The 27,399-nt window shown below is 39.0% G+C and overlaps 1 protein-coding gene across 1 annotated transcript; it reads right to left on the bottom strand.

The window, feature by feature from the left end:
* Nucleotides 1–5,665: 5,665 nt before the first annotated feature.
* On the bottom strand, nt 5,666–27,087 carry C2H18orf63 (chromosome 2 C18orf63 homolog). The gene is made up of 16 exons (XM_072034823.1): nt 26,072–27,087; nt 24,057–24,129; nt 22,238–22,407; nt 21,457–21,535; nt 20,875–20,931; nt 19,455–19,566; nt 18,259–18,300; nt 17,167–17,243; nt 15,562–15,671; nt 14,833–14,929; nt 14,628–14,713; nt 14,005–14,182; nt 11,856–12,917; nt 10,525–10,644; nt 8,264–8,351; nt 5,666–5,986 (listed from the first exon to the last, which is right to left on the bottom strand). Exons 3-15 carry the CDS (start codon nt 22,369–22,371, stop codon nt 8,295–8,297), a joined length of 2,211 nt encoding a protein of 736 aa, XP_071890924.1. The 5' UTR covers nt 22,372–22,407; nt 24,057–24,129; nt 26,072–27,087; the 3' UTR covers nt 5,666–5,986; nt 8,264–8,294.
* Nucleotides 27,088–27,399: the final 312 nt, after the last annotated feature.

Below are 27,399 nucleotides of genomic sequence, written 5' to 3'. Positions count from 1 at the left end.
GGCCCAGGAGGGACACAGCAGGGAAGAGTTATAAGGAGAAGGTAAAGGAAATCTAACACTTATGACTGTGAATGAAATACCTTGATCTCACAAGATCAAAACGGGGAAAAGGAAGGTTACCTCAGTTCTTGTCAGATTCTCTTTCAGATGACACCTGGCTCTGCCACGGTGAATGCATTCAGTCACATCTCTCCTGTTAGGCAGCAGAACGACCGACCTAAGCTGTACAAAAATCACTGCTGGCCCAAACTTGACTCACCAGGAATGAAAGCCAGCCTCATTAACTACTTTATGTAGCACGTTCCCCAAAGTGCATTATTCACACCGGAGTCCTAAACACGCTGTAGTTTCTGAGGCAGAGGTGGGGAGGCCCTGGGCTGCAGGCACAGAGCTGTGCCTTTGGCCTGAGCGTGCACAAACCTGTGGGAGAGGAGGGGCGGATGTAACACAGAACTCAATATGATTGATTAACTGGCTTTAATAGAAGCGCCGTCACAATCATAAAGGGAAACATGATTTCATGTACAAAGAACTCAGTGGAAGCCAGGTGACCTAGATGCAGTTATAAATCTTGACGCTTACCCCGCTCTCTGCTCTTATCAGAAGCCCTGGCCTCCAACCGTGTGTCCCCCCTGCCTGCCTGCATGCAAACGAAGCAAAGCTGTGAGCAGCACACCCGCAATGCCACGCTGCCTTCAGGTTTTTACAGACCTTCTGAGCTTACGTGGCTGCTATTGCCAAAACTGGCAATAAAACATATTATATCTAGAAGAAATAGTGTCTTGCTGCAAAAATACCTTACCCCGTGTTCACAAAAATGAAGCAAAAAAGTAGTTGGTGCTAAACCTTTTTTAGCAATGAGCATATTAAAAGGCTGCTGCGTTATTATTCTGCAGTCCTCTCCCTGATCACGCAGCAAGGGGCATTTACAGCTGACGTGAAGGAGCTAAACTTTGCGTCAAATATCCCTCGGGTACTGCGTGAAACTGCACAATAAGTGAGCATTGCGGGAACTTAAACAGATCCTGGCTCTTCAGAGACGTGGAAATAAAAATGTTGTGGTGATAAAACGTAGCCCTGACAGGTCTCTATGGGCTCTTCACAAAGTCTGATAGCTTTCTTCTAAGAGTAGCCGTCTTAAAAATTAGTGATGCATATTTCCAGCGTTATCCCATTACTGATGCACAGCTAAGTAGGCTTGGATGAGATGCTAGCTGGGCACGCTGATGGGCACGTCCCCGATGGGCTGCGGGGTGGGCTCAGTTCTGCAGAAAGCTTTCCTTCTGCATTTTCATTTTCCTGCTCAATCTACAGAGACCTTTTGTGAGATCTTCCAGTTTGCGCTCTCCTCTTCAGTTGCCAACAAGACTGCTTTAAATCTTGATCTTGGGTCAAAAATTGTATATGATGCTACAAAAATAGATCTTTTTCAATGAAGTTTGTAAAAACACATACGTTAAGCTACAATGCAGAAGAAAACCCAACTTCTACAGCACCCTTTAAACCTTCCAGTTTAGACAGCAAGTGTAATATTTGAAAAAAACTGATCAGATGACAACTTTTCTCTATAAAGATGCAAATATATACAGCAGTCAGTGTCGAAACTCCCAGCATAATTGTCATGATAAACACCCACTGTGCTAATGTCACCGACTCACAATGCAGAAAGTAAGTAGCTTTTAATTTAGATTCATTTAAAAATAATTAATCTCTGTAGCCACACGTCAAAGATGTAAGGCAGCTTTCTAAAGGACTGTCGCTGTGATTTAAGACAACTTCTCGCCCACTCCCACACCCCTCCAGCCCAGAAAGAGCCTGGGAAAGTAGGTGAGAACCGCGCTCTGACCCAGGGGTCGGCAGATTTGGCTCTGCTGGCCGAGTGCAGGACGTGAGGGACTGCAGTCCTGCAGCCCTCGCCCAGCTGCAGCCTCACATTTAACCAGAGCCAGGCGCGTCCATAGCCGGTGGACGTAGGCACACCCGGTATTCCCAGTAAGGCCGAAACCCTGAAACCGAGGGCTTTTTTTCTCCTTTACATCTGGATGGTGGTTTACACTACTTGGGTTTACGCTAACATCAGTCGATCCCTCTCTAAATGAGAGTTAATGAAGATGTGTGTTTATGCCAAGCTGGGCTGGCCCGGTGCCCAGGGCTCAGGAGCCATGCGCTCCCCATTACTGGAATGCGCTCGCTTCCACCGGTGTCCAGAATCCCGATTCTGTTGTTATTCTTTCCAAATTAGATAAGCTGCAGAGGCAGAATATCCAATTAGTACTAAAAGACTGAAAAATAATAACCCAAGTTTGGTCCGCAGGACCAAGTGCTTGCTTTCTCTGGGTGGCATTTTAGCAAGGACACTCCTAAAGGTGCTGAGATTTGATGTAAGCTGAAATGCTTTTGTCAGCCTTCAGAGTGTCTGATCTCCTGTGAAATAAAACCTAATGAAACAGAGTCTTTCTTGAGTCTTTCTTTCAATAGAAAGAGCACTACATAAGGTATCTGGTTAACAAATGCTTGAATTTACACAGATTGTAGTTCTTCACAATCCCAGTCATATCTGCTACAAGATGCACAAAAAGCTCTGGGGGAGATATGTTTTACAGTGGGTCTGTTCTTCTTTATATTTTATATGTGTATACTATATTTTATATGTATATACTTCTTTATATTTTATATGTATATACTATATGTGTATATAAAAGTATATATATATACTTTTCCATTGTATGAATGGCAGAGAAAAATTAGCTTCATTTTCTGATATTTTTTTTCTTTTGAAGATAAGAAGCACACAGTATCATTTTCAGCAAACTCATGCTGATATGCAGCTAAAGCCAGCTAAGCACTGTCAGCCAGTTCCCATGTGATGGAAGCAGAGCTTTGTGTCGTGGGTCCTGATGGCAAAACGAAGATTATCCCTCCTGCATCGGCCTGAGGGACAGGGGAGGACCAAGCGCTGCTGGCCAGTGTGAACTCTGCGCTAAGGAATATTTTTTCTTATCAGCATGTTTTTGAACATCAGTAATGAAGTACAGCTGTATGTATGGGTGTGTATTCACACACGTGCTCTCACACACACACATATAAACGTGCAGTATATAATTTACGTGTACACACATAGTGGGCTGCTCTCACGCTGCAACAAAACTCCTCCTAGAAGGGATTATCTGACAAGGAGATCCACCCTACATGATCAGACATATTAGCTTCTAACACGTTTGATTTCTCTCACAGGTGCAAGCTTAAATCCTTTTTACGTAGAGTCTAAAAAGAAATTTCTTGTCGCTGCTTTGAATAACAATGCAATCGTTGCAAGAAGCTATGCGTGTTCCTGACAGAATTGCAAGCTCTTTGGGAACAATTTTCACATATTTTCTAGCAAAGTAAGACTGCTTTGTCCCAGAATCTAATGCTACCCTGGGGGGATTAAGCTGCTCAGAGTTTGCATCCAGTTCTGCACAGATCCCAGGGAAAACATATTTGCTCATCCTGGCTGCAAATTTTTAGGTGAGAGGTTGAGCCACTGCTCTGCGTTGCCTGTGGGCTATCAAAACTATAGCTCTGCGCAACGGCAGAACAATGAATCTTGATCACAGCTGCAACACATCATTTTCCTCCACAAGTAGGAGAGATGCCACGAAATTCTTCACGGTTCTCTATGAAGCTAGGACAAGCGTGTTGACGCCGGTCAGCACGCAGCCCTAAGTCCTTAGAGTGCTCTGCTCACTAAAGTACTTTGTGGTACTGGCAGAGGCGTTAGCCTGACTGTCACTGAAAACAACTATTAACCACAAGCTGGTACAAAACCTGCACCAAAGGAACTAGGCAGCAGCTTCCCGGCTGTTACAACCACTTGTAAAATAATTTGTAACCTTCTCAGTCTGGGTTTGACATGGAGCTTGAGCACATGCCAATTTAAAGAATGCAAGATGTCCCTTCGGCTTACATCTGCGAGGACTATGGAGGCAAAGAACGGCTCCAACATATGAAAATATCCAAAATAAACAAGATCACTCTGTGGAAGTTTATGTTTACTAAATAATGTAAATTCATTACAAATACCTCAGCTGTAGTTTTCTGAATCCTCTAGTAGTGTGGCCAGAGATTTCTCAAATGTAAATCTGAATTGACTCAGACATAGAGCCAGATCATTTGAAAACTGGTAAGAGGGCTATAAAAAACTATAAAACCCACTAACCATCAAAGGGCAGGTGACATCTTCTGCCATTTAGCCTCTTACCAGTTTCTCACACCTGGGGATTGCTTTAACCTTTTACATTTCTATTTTCTGTGATGTACATCACAGGATATTGTGGGGCAGGTGGGTCTGTCTGTTCCTTTGACCTTGAGTTATCCAGCCTGCAGACATCGCACATGGAGGCTCCAGCTGATCCTATGTAGTGAGGGCTTCTGTGCTTTGACAGCCAGGCATGCCTGCCAGCAGCAAGGACATCTGCCCAGTTTGTGAGAATGGATTAAAAGGGGAAACAAACAGGCTCTTGCCACCCCTCCATGTGAACAGTGAAAGGTAAAGGCAGCAGCAAAGGTCCCTTCAGCATTGATAAATCCTCAGAAGGCAGCCACAGCACCGTTCCTCCCTCATCAGCAGTGGCATTTCCACCAGCACTCCCACACCACACGTGTTTCCACTCCATATCAACCCCTTACTACACTTTTATGAGGAGTGGGGGGCAGGTGGGTCAGAGAAACAGGTTCCCTCCCACACCATAGACTAGAAAGGATTTGGCAATTCATCACATATGAATTATTCAGTAGTTTATTTTAAGTGGAATAAATTGCATCTAAAATAATTGTGTTTTCTCTATTTGGAGTATTATGATAGATAACACAAAATGATGCAAATGTTTTAAAATACAAGAATAATGAAGAATGACTTCCACTAATAACAAGATACAAGGGAAATGTTGGCAACAGGCAGCATTTAAAAAGCAACAACAGGAAACAGATCAGATGAAGCATTAATTTATGTAGCATAGCAGAAATGTAGTTGCTCTACCAGCTTTCCCATATTGTCAGAAAGAAAAATAACAACTACATATAGTCAAGCCTATGAAGGAATAACAAATCCACAGCATTTGAAAAGTAGCTTTGTGTACCAATTTCCAGAAAAAAGGTAAATAAGATTTAATGTCTTGCTGACTATATATTGCTCTTCTTGTATTATTTGCTATTATTATGATTTTTTTTTGAATTCCATACAAGAAATTTATATGTTGATGTGACCACTTTCTTTTAAACAGTGGCCCCATTAAATTAGATCTATGCTAAAAGTTAACATTAGAAAATATTAATTATTAAAAAAATCTTGTTGTAGTAGGGAAAAATCTTAATTTGAAACATGAGGTAAATAAAAACACAACTATGACAATATAAAGTTTTCATAAAGCACATAGAATTTCACTGTACCAATTCCTTTAGAAAAAAAGTTTTGCAGATGTATATCCAAAGCAAATGTTATACTGCAGTTGTATAGTATCTGAGTTTATGAGCTAGTGTTGTGACATCTGCTTCTTAATTTCCATGTAACACAATAATATTCACTTAAAAACAACAATTATGGAATAACAATCATAGATACATATTTATAACTGCATCTTCAAGTAGGTCTTTGAAGATACATTTATTTTGATAAAATTACTCAAGCGACAGCTACACATATTCTGCATGAATTGCTAAAGATAGATGAAACTTCAAAATAACTTGGAACAGTGATTAAGTATGTAAGCAAGTACTAGGACAGACATAATGTGATTCAAGGACTCTAAGCAATTAGCTGAATTTACAAATCCATTTGAGGATTATTAACTAAACTGTCTGGAGATGAAGCTGATATATGGATTCACTTGACTGCATGTATTTAACCCTCCATTTTTCATCCAGAAACAGGTAGCAATGACACAAAATAAACAGAGCAAAGTTCATGAAGCTCAGAGATCCTCAAGTCTGTTAATGTACTTTTGGAAGCCTGAACAGAGGAAAACACAGAAAAAGCTTAGATCACAAAAGAAATCAAATGGCAACTCAGAGCTGTATGGCTACTATAAAAACAAATGCTGCTGTATTTCTGAATTTGTATTTTAATTTTCCTTTACAAAGTTTGTATGTAAAGCATTCAAGTTCATTGTTTTTGCAGTTTTACACAGCAAAAGTAAAAAAAAAAATCTGTCCTTGATAAAGCTATGGTAAATACACACTATACTCAGCGTTGTCTTTCCTCTTATGGTTGGGTCTTTAAGTTTAAATCCCTCAAAATACTGTTCCTGCCACGCTGGAGGGAGCAACTTCCATTGCAGAAGTGTATTCACGCCTTCTTAACTAGCTGAGATCAGGTAACCCAATCACATTTTTAGTTCTACAGAAAAGTAAGAGACAGAATCTGAAGAAACCATTCTTCAGCATTTTAAAATGTTTGACCATGAAGTAAATTGGATTATCCCTAAGCCGGAACAAATGTGCAGCAATGAAAAATGGAGAGGATAACAACAACAACGTTATGGTAGCATCTCCTTTTTGGGGCATGGCTCAAGTATCTAGGTACCAACAACTTACTAATGCATGTAGTCCAAAGATTGTATCTGATATCTGATAGTAGATCTGATTTGGAAATAAGTATTCCTTCCTCATAAAAGAAAAAGTTGCTTGTTCATTGAAAGATTAAAATCTTTCAGAATCTTTTTTATAAAATGAGAACACAAATGTTTTCACCACATATAATTTCCAGGCAAATGTTTTTAAATTTAAGTTGAAAGTGTTTCTTTATAAAACCAGATTGTGTAACATTTATACAATATACAAAAAGGTATTATTTTAACTTGATATTTCACATCAAGAAAACATTTGAAAGATGGCTTTGTTGAAATTTCTGTACCATATCCTTCTAATCACAAGAGAAATTCCTAAATATTAGCCTTGGGCAATCCACATTTTAGAAGAAACAGTCCAATAGAGCTCTAGCCTTTATTACAAAATTAATGAAAATTTTTACATAACTCCAGTTGTGCGAATTCCCTGCATCCTCTTGTGTTCATATAGTTTCCTTACAGCAAAGGCAGCAATTACTTTCATGTAAAATAATATTATTACTACTATATCTGATTGCTTCTTGTTTGCTAAATGGAATTTGTCAACTAAAACCAAAGGTCTTTTGATCATTTGACAACACAAGGGTAGAGCTACAGGAAGAGTTCTATAGACGATTGGCTTGGGAACTTCAGCTCTGCTATTTTGAATATGGCCTTCCCCAGAGACTGGGGGAACAACTGATATACAACGGATATATATGTTCCTCTGAGGAAAGTTATCCATGCAAAGAATGGAAGGATATAAAGTGTACTTCTGAGACAAAAATGCATGCTAGGCTACCAGGCACGTTATCCCTTATGTAGAAGCCAAAAACCGAGTTAAAAGACAAGCATTTTATATTTTGCTTCTTTATTGTTGTATTTTTCTATTTGTTGTGCATACTGTATATTTTCACTCTATTGTGTCATGCTGTACTGTCATGACTGTTGTGTTTATACCAGTATTTTTTTTCTGAGTAAATACATTTCTACTTATCTCTGAAATAGTTAACTGCAAAGGCTACTGCTTCCAGCATATTTTAGTCCTAGTAATGTGCAATAAGCAAGGAGAACAATAAAAGTAGGCGTTTTCGTATGCTATATATATCCTTAATATTCAAAGGAATATTCAATGCTAAAGCTTGTTCTATCCTGCAAGACAGTTATCAACAACCGTCTATGCTGTGGGTTCAGATATCTGGCCACAAAACTAATTTTCATTAATTTTGCATGACGGGCCAGTTCATCCTTGGATTAGATCCTGGCACCACAAAGGCATCTAGCCACACTATTACATATAGCAATATTAAATAATATACAAAACTTCACTTTAATGGTTTATGGTTTTAACTTTAGATCGGGTTCCAATGAAAACCAACAGAAAAAAAAAGATTAATTTTAGTCTAAAAGAAAAGGAGCCAATCCAAATACAAGATGAAGCCAAGTTCTCAGTACCACTAAGTACAAGATGCCTTCTTATTTATCTGCTAGTGTCCAAAGAAACCAAGAATCCTGGCTTCTGCTACCTTCTTATTTTGCTCTAGAAGCTATTTGTTCAGTAAAGTGATTCCTCTGGAGACATTTGATATCACTGTCAGAATCCAGATGAATACAAGGAGCTATTATAGATGTGCAGTTATTTTAACAAAGAGAAAACTCTTTTAACTCTGTAATGAGCATACCGAGAATTTTCTTTCAGTACTCCATGACATCCTAAATAGAAGGCTTACTTCTTTTGACTTTCTTTGGTTTTGAGGAACCTTCTTCTTTCTGTTAACAAAACAAACAAACAACAACAGGAAAGCCAACAAAGCAGTAATACTAACTAAAAAGTCCTTTCTGAGTGAAAGGTTCAGCTGAATGCAGTGTTCAGCTGTGTCCCCATTACACTATTACTATCCCCTTTAACACTACTATATTTTCATCTGGACGGAGGAGGGATCAGAGTAATGAGCACAGAAGAGTCCATTGCTGCCCAGTCAAATTCTTCTCCCACTGCTGAGGCTCCAGCTGAGGCTTCCCTAGAGCTGTGCATCCACCTCACGTAGTGCCAGCAGCAGCAGTGCTGGCAGTCAGCCAGCGAGGACTTGTCTGTCACCTCCTGCCACTTCCCTAAAGCAGCTGTCAGGGCTCAGGTTGGTACCTGTGCTACTACTGACCTGCCTGGAGAGGGAGGAACAGCGCTGGTCACTTGTGATTCATGACTTGGACAGGACAGCGCCCCTTCCCCATCTCAGCAGGGCTGCTACAAGCCCTGCTAGTAGCTCTGTGCTTGTCCAGCCTGCTTACACCCCCTGGTGGGGCTGAGATCGGTCACCCCCAGTGGAAGGCAAAGGCCTCCAGCACTTCATTCAGATTATGGTCTAAATCCCTCTTTAGTAGTCAGACACGTGGGGTTGTGATTCTTATATCCACAGCTATTTTTACTTGATTTTTGTTTTGTTTTGGTTGGTTGGTTTTGGTGTGTCAGTGTGTGAGAATGACTCCTGGCTGCTGCAGCATCTGCAGTGACTCAGCTGTGGCTGTGTGGAAGGGCTTTTCCCAGCTGCAGTTGGTCTGGGCCAGCTCAGAGCAGCTGGGTGGTGTCCCCCAAACCACCTCTTCCCCACCCTGCTGCAGCCTGAGCTCTAGGGTGCTCCCCAGTTCCTGCTGCAGGCCCTTGGGGCTGCTCTGCTGGCCATTTGAACTGCACTCACAGCACGGGCTGTGCTCTTTTAATCACCATTCAAAGCCCCAGAATTGTCCCATTTGGCTTGAAAAACGTAACAAAACAAAAAGATGGCAAATCAAACCTAATGTTAACAAATGCAAATTAAGTGGAAGAATCTGAATGATTTAGTTCTTAACAGTTTAGGAGTAGGTTTGACAAGTTTATATATTGTACCATGTGATTAGGCACAGGCAATTCATACTGAGCACGGGTAAGGAGACCTCTAATGGTCATGGGATTGCTTCAGATAAAATAGAAAAGGCAAGCGAATCTGGGTGGAAAGGGAGTAAAATGTAACTTTTCCTCCTTCTGGCTTATTTTGTAAAGTAATTGCACATATGTTCAATTGGCTATTAGCACAAATAATTACATATCTAGATAAGAACATACAACTCTACTGAGCTTTAGAGACGCAGGACCTTTTCCTTGCTAATCTGCCTCATTTCTAGGTAGTGAAAACATTAAGAATGTGGTTGTAAGGAAGAAAGGCTAACTGATGATACAACCGAGTTTTAAAGACCTGATATTGCAAAACAGAAATGAAGCCCAGAGATAGGTAAAAGCAGTATGTAAGAATCACGGGAAACATAGTTTGAGGAAGAATTTAAAAGCACACACTGCATCACACAACGTTAGAGCAGAATCCAGAGGAAAAGGCATAAAAAAAATCCAATTGGTATTAAGAAGCTATTTAATTGCTGCTGTTGGCTCTTGCTAGTAAGACAATTACAACTGAAATATATTTTAAAAATAAGAAAATACATCTTTTAAAATCCCACACTGAATTACAAGTAGCCTCTAAGAGCTCATTTCTGCTGAATAATGCTGAATTCAAGTTCTGAAGATGAGATATTTACATTGTCAGTGAGAAGGCCCATAATTCAATTAGAGAGAATCAAACTGTTTTCTGTAGAATCAGAAAACCTGCTTCAGAAGCATATTTACTTTACATACCATCATTGAATGCTTTCATTTTAGTATTACCTTTTGCAGAAGAGGAACATTTTAGATGCGTGTTTGAAGTAATATTAACATAACTGATGGTTAAGGTTCATTTCACCCAGGGTGGGCTCAAAAATATTTATTGGTTTTCCTATTTTAAGTGGAACATGATAAAATGATAAAACTGACATTTTCCTTTTTATCTTTTCATTCAAGTCCTCATAGACTGGGCTAAGGTGTGTATGTGTGGTGTTTTTTTTGTTGTTGTTTGTTTGTTTGTTTGTTTTTTACCTGTCTCCTTCTGGCACCACCTTTCTTTACTGATGCTTCCATGCTGCTCTCCTTCGTTGAGTAAGTCAGTTTTGATGCCAGTGTTTCCTCACATCTCAGATTTTCTTTTCCTGTAAACATCTTAAAATAAAGACATTTGTACCTTTATTAGAAACAAAAACCACACTATCTTGTCTATCAGATCTTATCAACACAACACATCCCGATCTATAATTTTTATCACCACTAACACCAACATGATTTATTCAGATAACCTCATTGCTCCTCAACCCAGGCATCATCTTGATAACCTTACTTATCCCATTTAGCAACTGCTGCATGTTTTCACACTCTGAAAGCTAATCTGTGACTGTCAGATGGTAATAATCTTATGCTGTTTAATTTCTGATTGTTTGGCATTTAGGAACTGACACAACTGAAGGGCTGTGCTCATGGAATGGCAAAATACGCGCTAATAACACAAAGTTGAGATAATCCTGCAATTACATTATATAGGTGAAGACAGTGATAAACACATTTGTACCCATGTGCTCAATCTGCGGGACATCATCCTCATAAAAACTGCACTGAAATCAGCTCAACTACTTATTTTATTAAAATGCAGTCAGAATCATAGAAATTTAGGCTATAAAGGATGCCTGGAGGTCATCTATTTGTAACTTTTACTCCAATCAAGGATAACTTCAAAATTCGATCACATTGCTTTGGATCTCACCCAGTCACATTTAGAGAATTTGAGTGGGTAACAGTTCAACAGTTTCTCCGTGCAAATTGTTCCTGTGCTTAAACACGCTCTCTCTGAAGATTTTTTTCCTTATGCCCAAAGAATTACAGTATGTTAGGGTCTGGAAGGGACCTTTAAAGATAACCTACTATGCGCAGTAGGTAGTCTTCTTGTTGGAACTTCTGATTTTAGTTAAACTTTGTTTAAACTTGTATTTTCAAAATCTTCCATGTTTGTCTATATGCACTGCAGTCAGGTTTGGTAAGAAGACAGAATGAATACAAAAAAATTCACCATACTCTCCTTATACAAATCTTGATAAGCCGATAAACTCTTTTAAAGAAATTAAAACTAATTATCCCACCTTAAAAGTCCCAATAAAAAAGTGTGTATCTCAGAGGACAAAGTAAATAATCCCTTTTGGAAAAACAAACAAAAAAAAAACCAGCAGTGGATGAAAGCATATATATATATGGTACAAATTTTAGAAAACTATATCAAGAATGTTGGTGGAGCATCATAAAAGTCACACTCTTTATTGCTTATTGTTGTTTTAGAATATACAGAATTTGTGACAACCAGTGAGAGTGAGTGTTATTTACTGTACCTGTTCACAGTTAGGTCTGGAATGAAGACAGGTTGTTGCAATACAATCCTTACAACTGCAAGATGCTTTCCTTTCATTGTTTTTGGTGATGCACATCGTATCATTTAAGATGGATTTGTGAATATTTAACCCTGGTCCTTCATTTGTTTGTTGCTGTGATAAATTGCAATTTGTCATTCCATTGTCTAATTTACAAATCTGCAAATGTGCTTTCTTTGACTGGTGTTGTTGCTCTAGAACTTGAGTGGCATTTGGACTTGCAAACATTTTTCCCCTTCTTGAACTGGAAGTAATAGATGCATGTGTATTCAGGCTTGGACTGATGTTAGATTTCGAAATCACTGGCCCACCATTCTTCAGAAAGGAAGGAGAGTTTGCCTTATTGTGACTCTCTTGGCCTGAATTGTGACCTGCAGCTGACTTATCAGAATAAACAGAAGTAGTCATTTGTCCACCGGGCTCTCTTTTCCACTGAAATACAGATACACCTTGTTTTATGTAGGCTTTCTCAGTCATTATCTGAATAAAGCTGCTGTGGGTAGGAATTTTGCCTGACGTATTTTGAACAGGTTTGTAAACTTGAGTTATGCTGGACTTGCAAACAGTCGACGCAGAAGAGGAAGCACCCATATTTTTTACTGGTGAATGTCTTTCAGCATTTTTTCTTTTCTTGCCATCAATTTGATTTGTAGTCTTTCCGTTCATTTGCATTAACTTTCCTTTGAAAATTGGTATAGTTCTGTTGACTTTTTTGCGGGGCAATTCAAAGGCTGAACTTACAGGCATTCCTAAGGATTTCAGAGCTGATAAATCTGATACTCCTGATATTTGCCTCTGATTCACTGATTGCTCTTTTACTTCAACGCTAACCTTTTCCATACTTCTGCTACTCGAAAAAATATGTGGTTTTGGCTCTTTGATCAAACACTCCATCCAGTGGCTATTTTCTGTACTGCATGGTGAAGAAACGCTGGGCAAAGTCTGTTTCTTTGGAGGAGCCTGGGTTAGAGATACTACACAAACCATCTCATCAGCCAATTTCATATGCCTAGATTTTATTTCCTGCAATACAACAAGAGTTGTTACATCGAATGAACTGGATTTAAAATTTTGACAGTGACACCTAATGCATCACTATATGACACATACCTGATACACACTACAATGTATAATTGTATGCATTCCCATTTTGAGTTAGAGCAATCTGTATTTTAAGCAGTATTTTGTTGTCATTGCAAGTGAAGATTTGTTTTCTCCTCCCCCGGTTGTTTGTTTATAAACTATGCTGGAATATCATATTTCTCAGAAGGAAAGACTTAAATTACAGCCATTATCTTGGTTTAGTGCTTTCCAGTTGGGTAATGCCCTTTTGAGGGGGGTCTGCAAAGAGACTTTTTCTGACAGTGCTCCTTGTCTTTTAAGCCTTCTAAGGACGTTCCAAGCAAAAGAGAGCCTGGATATCTATAAAAACTGCAGATGACAAGGAGGAGCCATTTTAGCTTTGATCACGGAGGAGCCATAAACAGGAACTGTGTTTTCAAAGAGGATTATACCATTTCAGAATCTCTGCCATTCCTGTCAGTATTCTTTGTTCAGAATTAATTACTTTACTTCTCCTCTTACACATTATGACCAAAGAAATTTGAGTCTCAGCCTTTGTTAAAACCTCAAATTACAGGCATTGTGATTGCCTGCCTCCTTTCCTTTACTGCACAGAATAAATCTTACAGTTTTAGTGCTTTTAAATGCCTAAATCCATGCAATTTTATCTTTTCCTCAGTTTGCTTTTTAAAAATAAATTAAAAACCATTTTTTTTAAGTATCATTTTTATGGAAGAGGTGTGAGAAAGTTCTCGAAACCCAACTGCAAAATGAGGACAACAGAACAGCACAAACTGACAGCAACTAATTAATGCTGTAATACTAACCCCAACTTTTTAAAAACTGTATTTATCATGTGAACAACAATATAACAGTGTCAAATAGAAATATATACCAGATTACACATTTACTAAAAAGAAGATAAATTTTCATTGTGAAAAATATACCTCCATGCTACTACTGGGTTCTGACTATGATATGGACTACTGCATACCATAAGCAAACTACCTGCCATTAGTAAGTTTATTTAAAAAAACCTTACACATACTGGAGCCCTGGAGAGTTCCTGTGTAGCATAAAGTGCCTTGCTTGTCATCTTTACTGGAAATCCACACAGATGTGAAAACTTACACTTCAGATCAGAAATAAAAGAGTTCAACACACTTTCTGAATCCATTCTAGCAAAATACTGCACTGGTTGGCTTCGAATGCAACTTAGAGGGTAGCTGAATAGTGTTCAGGGATACATAACACGGTTCTTTACATTTCTATCATTATGAATCTTCTTCTTTGGGAACAAACCATAAGCATGTCTAAACATATTTCAACAAGGTGAACAAAATCATTACTTTCTTAAGGGACTGAAGCTTAGAAAGTCAAAGGACTTCAATATGTTTATACCATACTGATCTACTGCAATAAAGATTACTCAGTATAAGTAATCTTCAGTCAAGTCTTTCCTACCAGGAAAATTATCTTTAAAATGAATCTTTGGTGGACATATTTTTACAGGAACAATGCACAGTATTAATTTAACTGTCTAATGAAACAATTCCAGTGACATCTATGAAATTACGGAAGAAGAAAATGTGGTGTTATCAAAAATGAGAAGGTAGGTCTTAGATAGAAGAGTAGTAGAGGGCATATAAGAAAAATATTTGCAAAGGATACGTAAAGAACCTTTCCCCTATAGGCTTGAAGTAAACACTCAAGTATATTTTTCTCTCTTCAAGATCCTCTGGAAGAATATATCCGTACTAAAAAAAAAAACCACAAACAAACACTAAAGGACACTCACAAATGTGTAATACAAATATAAATTCAATATCCACAAAGCAGGAAGGAAAAATACAGTAATATGTTTTTTTTTTTTTACCAGATTCTTCCAGTGCATCTGAAATTCCTCATATGAACGGAAAGGCGATTCTGGAGGAATTACATGGCTGATGTTTATGATCTGACCCATTTTCATGCTGTGCACAGGTAAAGAAGAAATGTTTACATAGGATGTCTCAAAACTCAGCTGAAAATACATTGGACTTCTTACAAAAATAATTCTTATTTTTGGCATTGAAAGTATGTATTATTTTTAGGTTAGGAGAGCTAACATCTTTAGCTCATATTGTTTATGACAAAACCATAGTGATATTTGCTGAAGTATGGAAAAGTGCTTGGAACCTACCAGTCTGATTAGTCTCATCTGTAATGCTCACTACCAGTGAGTATAGAACAAAAGAAAATGTATCATTACACCTGATACAGCTGTGATGAAAATCAGAGGTGAAAATAGTTTGTGTCAAAGATGATTATTTTTTTCTTTAAATTGACTCTTTCTGCTATAATTATACTTGAGGACAAGTAACATTTTTACATGTCACATTAGCAAAGAGCTTACTAAAAATGAAATGATACTTAGGTGCGTAATTTATGATTCATTAACTTTTCTTTCACATTTTCCATAACATTGAGACCTAAAAGAAAACTTCTTGAACGTAAAACGGTCTATAAAACAGATGTGTTCTTATCACTAGTACTAAATTTGCAATTTGCATGTCATACATTACAGGAAATGTTTGCTTCTGCTGGAATTAAAACAGATGCCTACCTTGGCAAAACATAGCACCAGTTAGTTAATATGGAGTGTCTGTGAATAACTGTGTTTTCATTGCTGGCAAACAGCTTTATGGCATTTGCTGAAATATCAAAATCTTCCAGCTTAAAACAGGAAAAAAAAAAGGTATTTGCAAATATCTCCATAACAATACAAAACTTATAATTTCAAAAAGAATTGTATATCACAATACAGTGAAGCTTAGACCTTATTATTCTCCTATCAGGACTCACAGCCTGCTTATTTCATAAGATATCTCATTGTCAAATTGCACGCTATCTTATGCTAGAGCCTACACTGCCCAAAGTTACATAAGTACAAGTTTTAAAGGCTACTTAAATCAGTGAGATTTAAAATTTAAGTGCTTTAATAAATAACAGTACAGAACAAATTTCCCAAACTCAAACTGTCTCACTTTTATGCATTTAAAAAAAAAAAAATCAACCCAGAAACTCATGTTTGACAGTCTAGTAACTGTGTAACTGTGCCATCCTTCCTAATCAAGTGCAAGGATCCCAGCAACAGAATTAATGAGACATGTAGCTTCACCCTGTGAGAAGTCACAAAACACCATACTTTTTCACAAAGGAAAAAATTGACTGTCAGAGCCAATCAAACAGAGATTCTCTTTCTATGATCTCTCAAGGCTTGCATTTATTCCTGGAGAAGAATATCTAGCCATTTCTGTTTTAGAAAAGTATGAAAATGGTCAAACTGATAATGAAGTCACACCGTGATCACTTCTATTATTACTTTGTGTCATTTTGTAATTGGATTCATAAAGACAGCTTTAATACTTATGCTGTCCAACTAGCTCACAAAATAAATCTTATTTTTCTGTTCTAAAAAAGAAGAGTTGGGATCTGAGATACTAATTTTGGAAAGAAACCAACCAGCCTGACAAATATGCCCCTGTATGCATGAACTTATCAACAAAGGTAACACGGCTGTCAGAAAGGACAGACATTTTTTAACCTCAACTATGATTTATTAATTTATTAATTATGTTCTCTAGCTGCATGGTACAGGCTGCTCCTGTATTTTGGCAGCTACAGAGAAAATGAAGCAAATTCCAGAAAAAAAATATATCCAGGGACCTTACACATAGTGCTGACAACTTACCTGCAGCTTCACTTTTAAGAAGTTACTCAAAACTGGTTATGTATTACAGTGAGACTGTGAATGCCTTCTAGAAAACACTGCTAGAAGGAACTCTAGAAGCATAAATACAATTGACTTCTATAATCTGCTAGGGTTTTTCAAGAGGTATTTCAAATAGAATCTGTTTTACAAAGATGTTTGTTATGCTTGCTAGAATGCATCAATAAAGGTAACATACGGGTGTTATGCACTCAAAAGCGGTGTATATGGTCAATAGAATCATAGAACACCCCAAGTTGTAAGGGGCCGGCAAGGATCATCGAGTCCAACTCCTGGGTCCCCAAAGGACCACCCAAAAATCAGACTGTGATTACTGTCTTAACACAGTCAGAAATAAGCACTTCCCTCCCCATCACACTAATACTATGTCACCTTACAGAAAAGAAGATAAAGTTTAGCATGACAAATACAGCCACAGAAAATGCAACTGTTTTATACCTCAGGGGGTGGTAACCGAATTGAGCAAGCCTCCACACTGATGCAAAGCTGTGTCTCTGATACATTGAGGTCTAGAACTAAAATAAAAACAAAGTCCAAAGCCCTGTTTTGAACTATAATACATCTGTTAGAAAGCTAAACCAAATGTTTATTTAAAATAACTGCTAGTCAAAATGCTGAGTTTGAAAATCAAAATGCAAAACTTCCTAGGCGTGGAAATAAAAATTAATTGCATTTTAACTGTGGGAAAAAAAATAAAAATAATCAATTACAATCCATACACCTCCCTATGAAGGTGAGGTGTATGGCTCCCATGGTTGTATATTCAACCAGATGTTTGACACCTATATGATTGATAAAAAATACCCATTTTCAAAGCAAATGTAGTTAATATAAAAATAACCATCAGCTGTATTCAGTTATCAAACCCAGTGTTACACATCCAAAAATGGTCAATATATATGAGAAAGGCAAGCACTTATTGATGCTTCCCCAGAATATTCACCCAGTGTTAAGTAAGCTTTAACATGGGGACTGAATGCATTAAATTCCTGAATATATAGTCCTGTTGCAAATGTAGACTTCAATATCCCAAAATGTAATCTTTAATTTTTACACTGGATGTATAAATACAAATTTAATTTTGTATTTTCTGCAATAGCTAAGCAGCATGCTTTGTGCCTTTAATTTTGCAAACAACAAACACTGTACAGTCAGTTTAGTTCATTTGCTTATCTATTACTATCGGGCTTTCACATCACTTTCAAGACTTGTAATCTTAGGCAAGTGCATTTAATTGTTATAACCATAATGTTTTAATGGTAGGTTTCAATCTATGGACATAGATTAATAGTAGAAAGGTTACCTTTTTTTTTTTTTTGTGGGTAATTTTTCAAGGGTGCAGTTGAGCTGACAACTATTACATACAAAGAATTATCAACCATCAAATCTAACTTGACTGAGATTAGTTCAGAATGAAAACCAAAAGACATTGTGTTGATAAGATGAAGATCATGGGGGTATTTCAATCATAAGTTCATATAATAACACGTTTCTCACACAGGCTTACCACTTACAGAAAACTGTACTTACCAACTGCATTTTGCTTTCCTGTACGAGACAAAAAATCTTTCCCTTAATAAACAAAATACATAAACATTATTTTCTAAACTGTATGTATGCCTAATGCTCTCATGCAAAAAACAAAGAAATGACATGATTTTATTTGTGTCAAGAGTGACAAAAAGTTTGTCCCTTTACAGAGAGGAAAATCCTCCACATCAATTAAATTTTCACTGACTCATTTTCTTCTTAATTAAAAGAAAGATATATGGAAGGATATTAATGGACAAAGAATTACACATAATTTTTTCTCCCAAAAAAGGAATTTAAACATAGAATTATTTTTAATTGACTAAGAGTCAATACATTTCTTAAGCTCAAAAGCAAACCTGTATAGTATTACTATGTATTTTACCATCTATCATGAGTTTTGCCCCAGATTTAGCATAGATATGATTAGACAAGCTGTATGCACCAGGAGCACATTGTTGTTAGACAATGTTTTCCTGAAGACAGTTTTGTATCAGCAACCATCTAGGCCTCAACTTCTAGCTGTTATTCCTGAAAGCTGATTTCATTTAAAAAGTTATAGGTTTTGAAGACACTGAAAACAAAGACACTGCTAATATTGTGACTGGAAATAAGACAACATGCACTATTCTCAATGTATATTTTAAATGATCTACACAATTGCTTTGCTTAGTAAGAGCACATGTATCTGAAATGCATATTTGTCCACACCTTGGTAATTCACCCCTAGATAGGAATTAGGGTAGAGGTGTTAGGAAAAGGAACTTCTATCTAAAAAGACAGAGCTTGGTAAAAGGAGATGGTCTGACAGAAAAACACTTCTGTATTAGAAAAACATGCAATCCAAGTGCAGAAGTGCCACTGATGAAAGCATGAATTTGAAAAACAGGCTGAGTTTTTAGAAGACATTTACTGTCCAACAATATTTGTTTTGGAAATGATTAGTCTGGTACGTTGCATTCAGTCGAAATAATTATTTTGTCTATTACAAATAACAGGATAAGGAAGTGCAAAAGTGAATGATATATCATTTTGGATTGTTAACTTGGATAAAGAAACAATAAAAATGCAATCAAATAAAAATAGAATAATGAAATAATTATGTAAATTATTAATATGGAAATTAACTTAGGAAAAAAAATGCAATAATAACGAACTGAAAATTAAATGCTTGATCCCTGGCCCAGGTGAATTACCTTGCACCAAGAGATGACCAGCCTTGTTCCACATGGGTGCAAGTCTGGCTGTAAGTGTGTAGGAGAGGCAGTTTTGGAGAATGGTTGGACTAACTCTTTGTGGTTCTTCCAGCTAATAACAGCAGTAAGAAAGGAGAAGTAAAACATTAATCATTCAATACACTTTTGTAAAAGCTTCAGTGAAAGTTTTACCAAAGACACTGCTATTGTATCTTGGAGCCAAATCCCAGTGTTACACATCTTTACTTTTCATCTACACAGCTACAAAGGACAGTTCGCACAATATTCAATGTAGGCATTTAGATTTCATGGGTCATCAGAGTAAGGTTTGCTACAATTCATATGATGTTTCATACAGCTGATAAAAGAGTCGGGGAAAAGGCTGGCTGAAGTATGGAATACTCTATTAGGTACGCATCTCTTTCCAGATAACATCCATAGCTCCCCAAATGTACATATATTAATTCTGCTGTCAAACTCAAGACCAGAGACATTCACTTGCAATCACAAGAATGATATGTGAATGTAGCTTTGTTCATCTAGCAGTATAGCAGTACTAGTTGTCTATTTGACTCTGTCCTGTACAGCCTGCTGTTGATATTAAGCAAAAAAAAAAAAGGGGGGGGGGGGGGGGGGGCTTAAAAAGATCTAAATAATACACATTCAAGAGGTTTCTAATGAGATTCTGCAAAGATCTGCTTGCCGCTTATGGTTATTAAATATAGGCATTTTAAACATCTGTTGGTTTTGGAAAATCTGACCATGATGAGTCAGTTACACAAATGAACATAAAACAGTTTTGTAATGCGACCGTATTTGAGCAGTACGTCTTTAAAAAAGCAGACATGCATTTACACAACTGGGAACAAGAAAAATACATCCAACAGTTTGTGCAAATAAATCACCAGAGCTACTGGCTTTGACTGCAATCAGGTTTTTTTTTTGACTTAGCAGTTTCAGTACACCCATCATAAACCCCATAAACATTGCATACAAGATAGTAAAGCATGTGAATAATGGTCTGAAAACAAAAGTTGTTAAGCTCTTGGGTTCCATTTCTTCTCTGTGTTTTTGTCTTGGTTTGGTTTGGTCCTCTGTGACAATCCTATACATGTTGGACAGAAACAAAATATGAATGGGAAGGTAGTTCAGCTCTCTGAACACCCTCACCCATGGGACCTATATGATGAATTGATGAATATATGGGACCTATATGATGGATTGGCTCTGATGAAGTATACTTACTACACCCAGATTCCTAGGAGACATTTTGTCTATGGGACAGATTTATTTATTTTTAACCTGATATTTGGCTTCTGCAGAGCAAATTGCATGTCCTATGAAACATACTCATCTGTGGTAACAGCAATAACAGAAATGCCTAATAATCTGAAGAAATGTGACATCTTTCAGCACTTACGGTAGCTCCTTGTCTCTCTATATAGGCTTGACATATTCCTGATTTGTAAAATGGTATCTAAAAATAAAATAAATAGAAATCATGTGTCTGCAATTAAGGGGTGTTTTATCAAATCATAAAGTAAATTTTGGTCCATCAGTGTCTCTACTTTAGAAAAACATACTGAGGAATACTAAAGAAAATACCAGATCCTGTATTTTAAAGGAGAATGATAGCTAAAATAAGTTCAAGGCATTTGTCATAATGTAATCTCATTTCCAGGTAAGGATATATTACCAAGCAAGCAAAAGACTGCCCAAAACAAAATGGCAGAAGCTGCTCCTGCTGATCTCATTGTGAGCTGAGTGGCATCTTACTGAGTCCATTCTGTCCCACAAAAGGTTCACCATCTGAAAAGGTCATTTTGTCAAAAGAAAAAATGACCTAAGCTGTCATCCACAATACTAATGCATACGAGTAGAAGTTTGCTTTGAATTAAGTAATTTTGCTTATCCTTTGTCTTCAAAAAAACACAACACTTTTTTTTAATGAAGCATACATCACATATAACTACATATACTTATTTGCAGAGTGATTACTGACCGCCATTACAGCTGAAATTTGGTTTAGTGTTCCAATAACAGGTGCAGAAAGGATGTCTTGATACAGGAATAATAACTGTCTACAAAGAAGGCATAAAAAAATCATCAATAAACTTCCATATCTTATTCTATCAGACTACATTTCTTTTCCTTACCCTTTCAACCAAATACATTCCATTTTTAATTGTTTTTTTGGTGGTTCAGTGTAGTAGGTTGGACTAGTCCAAGTCACTTGCTCTTAAACCACTCACAATAGGTCTAAGATGTAATCTACAGGCCTTTGGCAAACTAGCCTCAAAGCCTCAAAGCGTTCCGTTTGGCAGAATTTCTCATTTCTTCCCTTTACTATTACAGGGAACAATATAAAGGTTTGTGAGCACTGAGCAGAGTACATACTTTTTCTGAGTATTCTGTTCACTGAGTCTCAACCTACATAAAGCGTTTACAATAGCTCAAAAGATGGTACTGATTTGGCTCAATAGCAAAAATTTGGATGCTCTAAAGCAACCCAAATTTGCATGTTAACAGAAAACAATTTTAATTGTTTATCAGTTCCAAGTAGGTGGTCTTGTTAGTTTTAGATGATCACATTTAAAAACACAATAGTTGTTGCTTTTTTTTCCAATGCCTAGCAAGTCCCCCACCAACAACTTAAATTACTTGGAACACTTTTATAGTGTTTACTACTAATTATATTACAGTTAAGTCTAGTAGTACTAATAAAATCTTTGAATAGCAACCACTAGCAGCTTCTGAAAATAATAATCCTCAACATTCATTACCTGCATGTTTTTATCTGTGTGCTCCTTGTCTCACTTTCTGGTAACTGGGAACTCAGTGTTATTGTAGTGGCACAGAGTTTTTGTAAATCTGGCAGACTGACAAAGAATAGAGACTGATGCCTTGTGTCATTCATGTTATATTGTTGATTTCCCCAGAACAGCACCTGGGTCTTGAAATAAAAAATGTAATTAATTCCCATAAAGCAGATATTTATTTAAGGAACTTTATAAGTATATGTTATCAGGTAAACCAATAATCAGTTAATTATCTTCTGATTAAGACTAGGTAGGCAATATGAGGTAATTTGGTTAACTGGAACAGACAACTAATTCTTGTTATAAACAACATGTTACATTTTAAAGATATATATATATATATATATATATATATACATATACATATATATTTTTACAAGAGACAAAATATTCAGAGTAAAGACAAGGACGAAAGCATCCTTTCCACCTTCTTCTGAGTCTATGTTTGGGCTGGGATCTATCTGGGATCCAAGACCTGAGGAACCCTGTGAAACTCATCCCCTCCTGCCCAACAAGAAATTTTATTTGTTAGGAGCTCAACAGAGATATCCTCCTCAAGCCATACAAAGACAGCGGCCAGTCTGGTAGAGAGAATGAAAACCACGGAAACAGGGATCCACACTGAAAATCTTTTCTTTCTTGGTGTTACAGGAAATTTGTGTACTTTCTGCTTAAAACCACCTTTCTTCTCAAGTGTCAGGTGAACAGCATGTTCTTGTCTATGTAGAACACATTACCTCCTTACATCATACTGAAATCTGTACTAATCCAGAATCACATTACATAGTGAATAATGGTCACAGACAACCTGTTCTCCTGCACTTGCTCTCAAAGGAGGAATGTATGCAGAACAGCATTTGTCTTGGTCAGAATTTTAGTTGCACTCTAACATTTATCAAAAGATCGAGACAACATACCTGGTATATGGAGTGGAATGTGATCAGGAGGTGGTTCTAACAAAGCTGTCTCTCACAGCTTAAGCTTTACATTGTAATAGAAATTATTGACTATATTATTTGTGCGAGAGTATGAGGCAGTTTTGGGCTCAGCTACGATCATTATCCTGAAATGAACGTGACTGGGTATTTTATGAGAATACAGCGCACGTGTATGTTGATCGCCATGCCACTGAAAAGACATGCTGCAACTCTGTAATTTTTGGTATTTTCTTAGAAGTACTGAAAAGGAGAACCAGAAGAACCAGAAGTTCAGACTGAGAATGTGATCCTTTTAGTCCTTCTTGCTATTTCTCCTTCAGGCAGACTAAGGGACTAGATAGTGCAAACTGTTATCATGCTGTAATAATTCACACCACCTTAAATGAGCAGCGGCTATTTCAGGATGATACACTGAATGGAGACAGGAATTTCCTCCTTGCCATAGATTTGTTCTTTCAAACACCTTCGGTGGGCCACACCTTGTGAGTGGGATACAGCAGCACTAACCAATTTCATGTCAGTGGGAGTGATACGAACTTATGGCTGTTACCTGGTTGTTGCATGCCTGCTGCACAAGCCCAAGCATTGCTGAGCAGGCCAGGCTCTGCGTAAAGGAACTAGAATATTTATGCCAAAAAATAACAACTAACGTTTCATTATTCAAAGAAAATATACCCCTTTACTATAGCAGCATTCTCAATCAAAGTGTCTCAAAGAAAAGCAGGCAAGTTGAAAATCTGGTTGTTATCCAAAGCCAGCACAAGCAATGCACACCAAAAGCAGACGTTTTGATAGATCTCCCACCAACTTCCAAACCTGAAAACCCTTTTTGGAAATGGACTTACCAGAGCAGCGAAGATAGGAATAAGTATAAAGCAATTTTGTTGCCCAAATTTTATGAAGTCACCAGGTATTCACCTGAAAAGCAATTTTGTAAATCATGACTAAAAACTGATGATCTGAAAGGTTTTTGAGGAACTATGTCAAAGGTAACTTTGCTGTTCTGATTTTGCGTTGCATTGCTTACAGTGTAACCCATTAAAGAGCTTTATCTCAGTCATACTCTAGAAAAATTAGTGAAAGATTAGTGCTTTTTGACCGCAATTTTAAAGATTTTTTTCCCCTTAAAGGAAAATGCTTTTCAAGTTTCTTCCTTCAATCATGAAAACTAGATTTTTAAATGGGTACGAGAGGCTGGAGAGATCTTTTCCCATGGAAAGGGATCTGGAGGTTCTGGTCAATAGTGAGTTGAATATGAGCCAGCAGTGTGCCCCAGCAGCCAAAATGGCCAGCCATATCCCGGGTGCATCAGGCACGGCATTCCTAGCCCGTCAAGGGAAGGGACTGCCCTGCTCTGCTCTGCACTGGTGCGGCCTCACCTCCAGTACTGGGTGCCGCAGTATGAGAAGGACGTAAAACTAATGTAGAGTGTCCAAAGGAGGGCCACAAAGATGGTGAAGGGTCTAGAGGGCAAGGTGTATGAGGAGCAGCTGAGGTCCCTTGGTTTGTTCAGCCCCGAGCAGAGCAGGCTGAGGGGAGGCCTCATGGCGGCCTGCAGCTCCCTCACGAGGCGAGCAGAGGGGCAGGCGCTGAGCTCTGCTCTCTGGGGACAGCGACAGGACCCGAGGGGACGACATGGAGCTGGGACAGGGGAGGGTCAGGCTGAGGGTTAGGGAAAGGGTCTGCACCCAGAGGGTGGTCGAGCACTGGGACAGGATCCCCAGGGCATTGGTCATGGCACTGAGCTGCCAGAGTTCAAGAAGGACAACGCTCTCAAACATAGGGTCTGATTTTGGGGTGGTTTTTCCAAGAGTTGGAATCAGTGATCCCTGTAGTTCCCTTCCAACTCAGGATATTCTGTGGTTCTGTAAAGTGCCAGTCAAGATTACCACTTTATTAGATAATTCCCAAAGCTATAGCTTAAGGCAGAGCACCCTTTAAAACAAATGTGAAAAAAAAATCTTCTCAGATTGCAAACAGAGAAAAGAAAGGCTGGGTCCTCAACTTTCATTAGTGCTTAAAAGAATTCTAAATGGCCATCTGGGGATTTTTGTGGAAAAGATGTTGTAAAAACACATGCTGCAGTGCTCCAATGATTTGCTTGCTGTTAGAGGACAACTCCCCTGTGGGAATGACTCACTGTGTTCAGCGTAAGTTAAGCCTTCCCAGTGATCATAAAAGCTAATGGGACAGAGAGCTGATAAATGGTTTGTCCCTTCGGGGGAGAGGTAAAAGAGAGAGAGAAGTACCACTTACTATAGATGTACTAAATAGAAATCATATCAAATAAACCCAATGGCCGTCTTTTCAAGTAGTAGGTCTTAGGTGTGTAGGAGAAATTGCATCTCTAGATGCTGGTAATCATAGCACATGATGTTGAAACCAACACTGAGATCATGTTAAGATGAACTTTAGTCATATAATGGTTATCACTGTTTTTTGTTCAAAATAGGACAAATCATAGAATTTGTAAGCAGTATTTATTATTGTCATTATCGACCTGGATGATTGAATAAAGAGCCTCCTTATTGAAACCGAAAATGACACAAAGCTGTGGAGAACTGCAGTTACTCTTCCCATTTGGTTCACTGTAATAAACTGGAGAGAGGGCCTGAGAATCAGTATGGTATTCAGCGAGGAAGTACAACGTTGTCCTGCATGCAAATAACCAACAGCACCAGAGCAAGTGCAAATCCACTAGCTAAGCATCAACTTTCAGGAAATGGATCTTGAGGTCATATTCTGTAAACTTTATGTCACTTAAGTTACACTGGAAACAAACTCTTTAAAGGAAAAAAAAGTCTGTATTCATACTGGAAAGTGTAAACTGCGGTACTATTGGTACTAAATTGGTGCTGACCTAAAGCTGCTGAATGACTTTCCTCAGTGGTGGTACCACAGTGAAGGGAGCTGCCCTGGGCCGAAAAGAAAACAAAGTCACCAAAAGCGTTTGTGAACACAGCAAAGGGGCTGAGGTTTTAGCTTAAATTACACTGGCAGAAAACAGGCAGAGGCATGATGAAGAGAGTTCCCATGAGGTGAAGGAACTGCTCTCTGTGCCCTCAGCACCACAGAACGGGGGCCAGCAGGCATCGAGCAGCACCATGAGGAAGCCACCTGCGGTTGTCAGCTGGGCCAGGCTCCCCAGGTGGCCCTGCTGCTTTTAGTGGGTTTATGTGGCAAGGTATTGGTAGCGAGAAGCTGCAGGGGTGGCTTCTGTGAGAAGAATCCAGAAGCTGCCCCGTGTTAGGTAAGGGCCAGTTTCAGCTGGCTCCAAACGGGACCCAGCACTGGCTAGAGGTGAGCCGATAAGCAGTGTTTGTGCCTCTGTGAGAGCAGGTTTAAGAAATGTGAAAAAAAATGCTGCACAACAAAAACTGGGAGAGAGGAGTGAGAAAATATGAGGGAAACAACCCTGCAGACACCAAAACCAGCAAAGAAGGGAGGAGGTGCTCCAGCAGCTCCCCCACGGCCTGTGGAGAGGCCCCCGGTGGAGCAGGCTGTCCCCCTGCAGCCCATGGGTCCCCCACGGAGCAGATCTCCACGCTGCAGCCCCCCCGTGGGTGGAGGAGCCCCCGGTGGAGCAGGTGGATGTGGCCTGGAGGAGGCTGCGGCCCATGGAGAGGAGCAGGGGCAGAGTGGCCGAGGGCTGGTGGAGACGAAGCGTTAGGGACTGACCACAGCCCCCATTCCCTGTTCCCGTGTCGCTCAGGGGGAGGAGGTGCAAGAGTGGATGCATGGAAGATATTTTTATAATTTTTTTGTTTCACGCTTCTCTAGCTTGCAATAGGCAATACATTTATTTCATCTCCCTACTCTGTTTTGCCACCACACCGCCCCGCACCCCTCCTTACGGCCCCCCCTCAGCACCACGGGGCGGCGCCGCCGCGCGGGGAGCAGCGCCGGGCGGGCAGCAAGATGGCGCCGCCTGAGGCGGGGCGCGCGAGGGGCCGGGGCGGGCACCGGCCGCTGCGACGCACGTGACCGACCGGGTCACGTGGCGCGGAGGGGACGGCTCCGCCCGCTCCCGGCGGCGGGGTCGGAGTAGCCTGTGAGCCCGCCCCGCGGCCGCCTCGCTAAGCCCCGCCCCTCCCCCGGCGTCCTCCAATCCTGGCGCGGCGTCCCGCCGCCCTGCTTGATAGACGTGCCTGTAGACCAATGAGCGGGTCGAGAAGGCGGGGCAGCGGG

Source organism: Anas platyrhynchos, chromosome 2 (genome assembly GCF_047663525.1).
Source record: "Anas platyrhynchos isolate ZD024472 breed Pekin duck chromosome 2, IASCAAS_PekinDuck_T2T, whole genome shotgun sequence".
Classification (NCBI taxonomy): domain Eukaryota; kingdom Metazoa; phylum Chordata; class Aves; order Anseriformes; family Anatidae; genus Anas; species Anas platyrhynchos.
Note: the sequence above shows the minus strand (reverse complement) of the source record. Positions and strands in the feature narration are given on the sequence as shown.

What these genes read in the sequence shown, in the direction of transcription:
- C2H18orf63 (XM_072034823.1), bottom strand. Translation starts at nt 22,371, where the DNA reads ATGAATGACACAAGGCATCAGTCTCTATTCTTTGTCAGTCTGCCAGAT. An exon ending in ACACAGATAAAAACATGCAG is followed by an intron (nt 21,536 to 22,237) that starts GTAATGAATGTT and finishes CCTTCTTTGTAG; the next exon opens with ACAGTTATTATTCCTGTATC. An exon ending in GTGGTGCCAGAAGGAGACAG is followed by an intron (nt 8,352 to 10,524) that starts GTAAAAAACAAA and finishes TTTTGTTAACAG; the next exon opens with AAAGAAGAAGGTTCCTCAAA.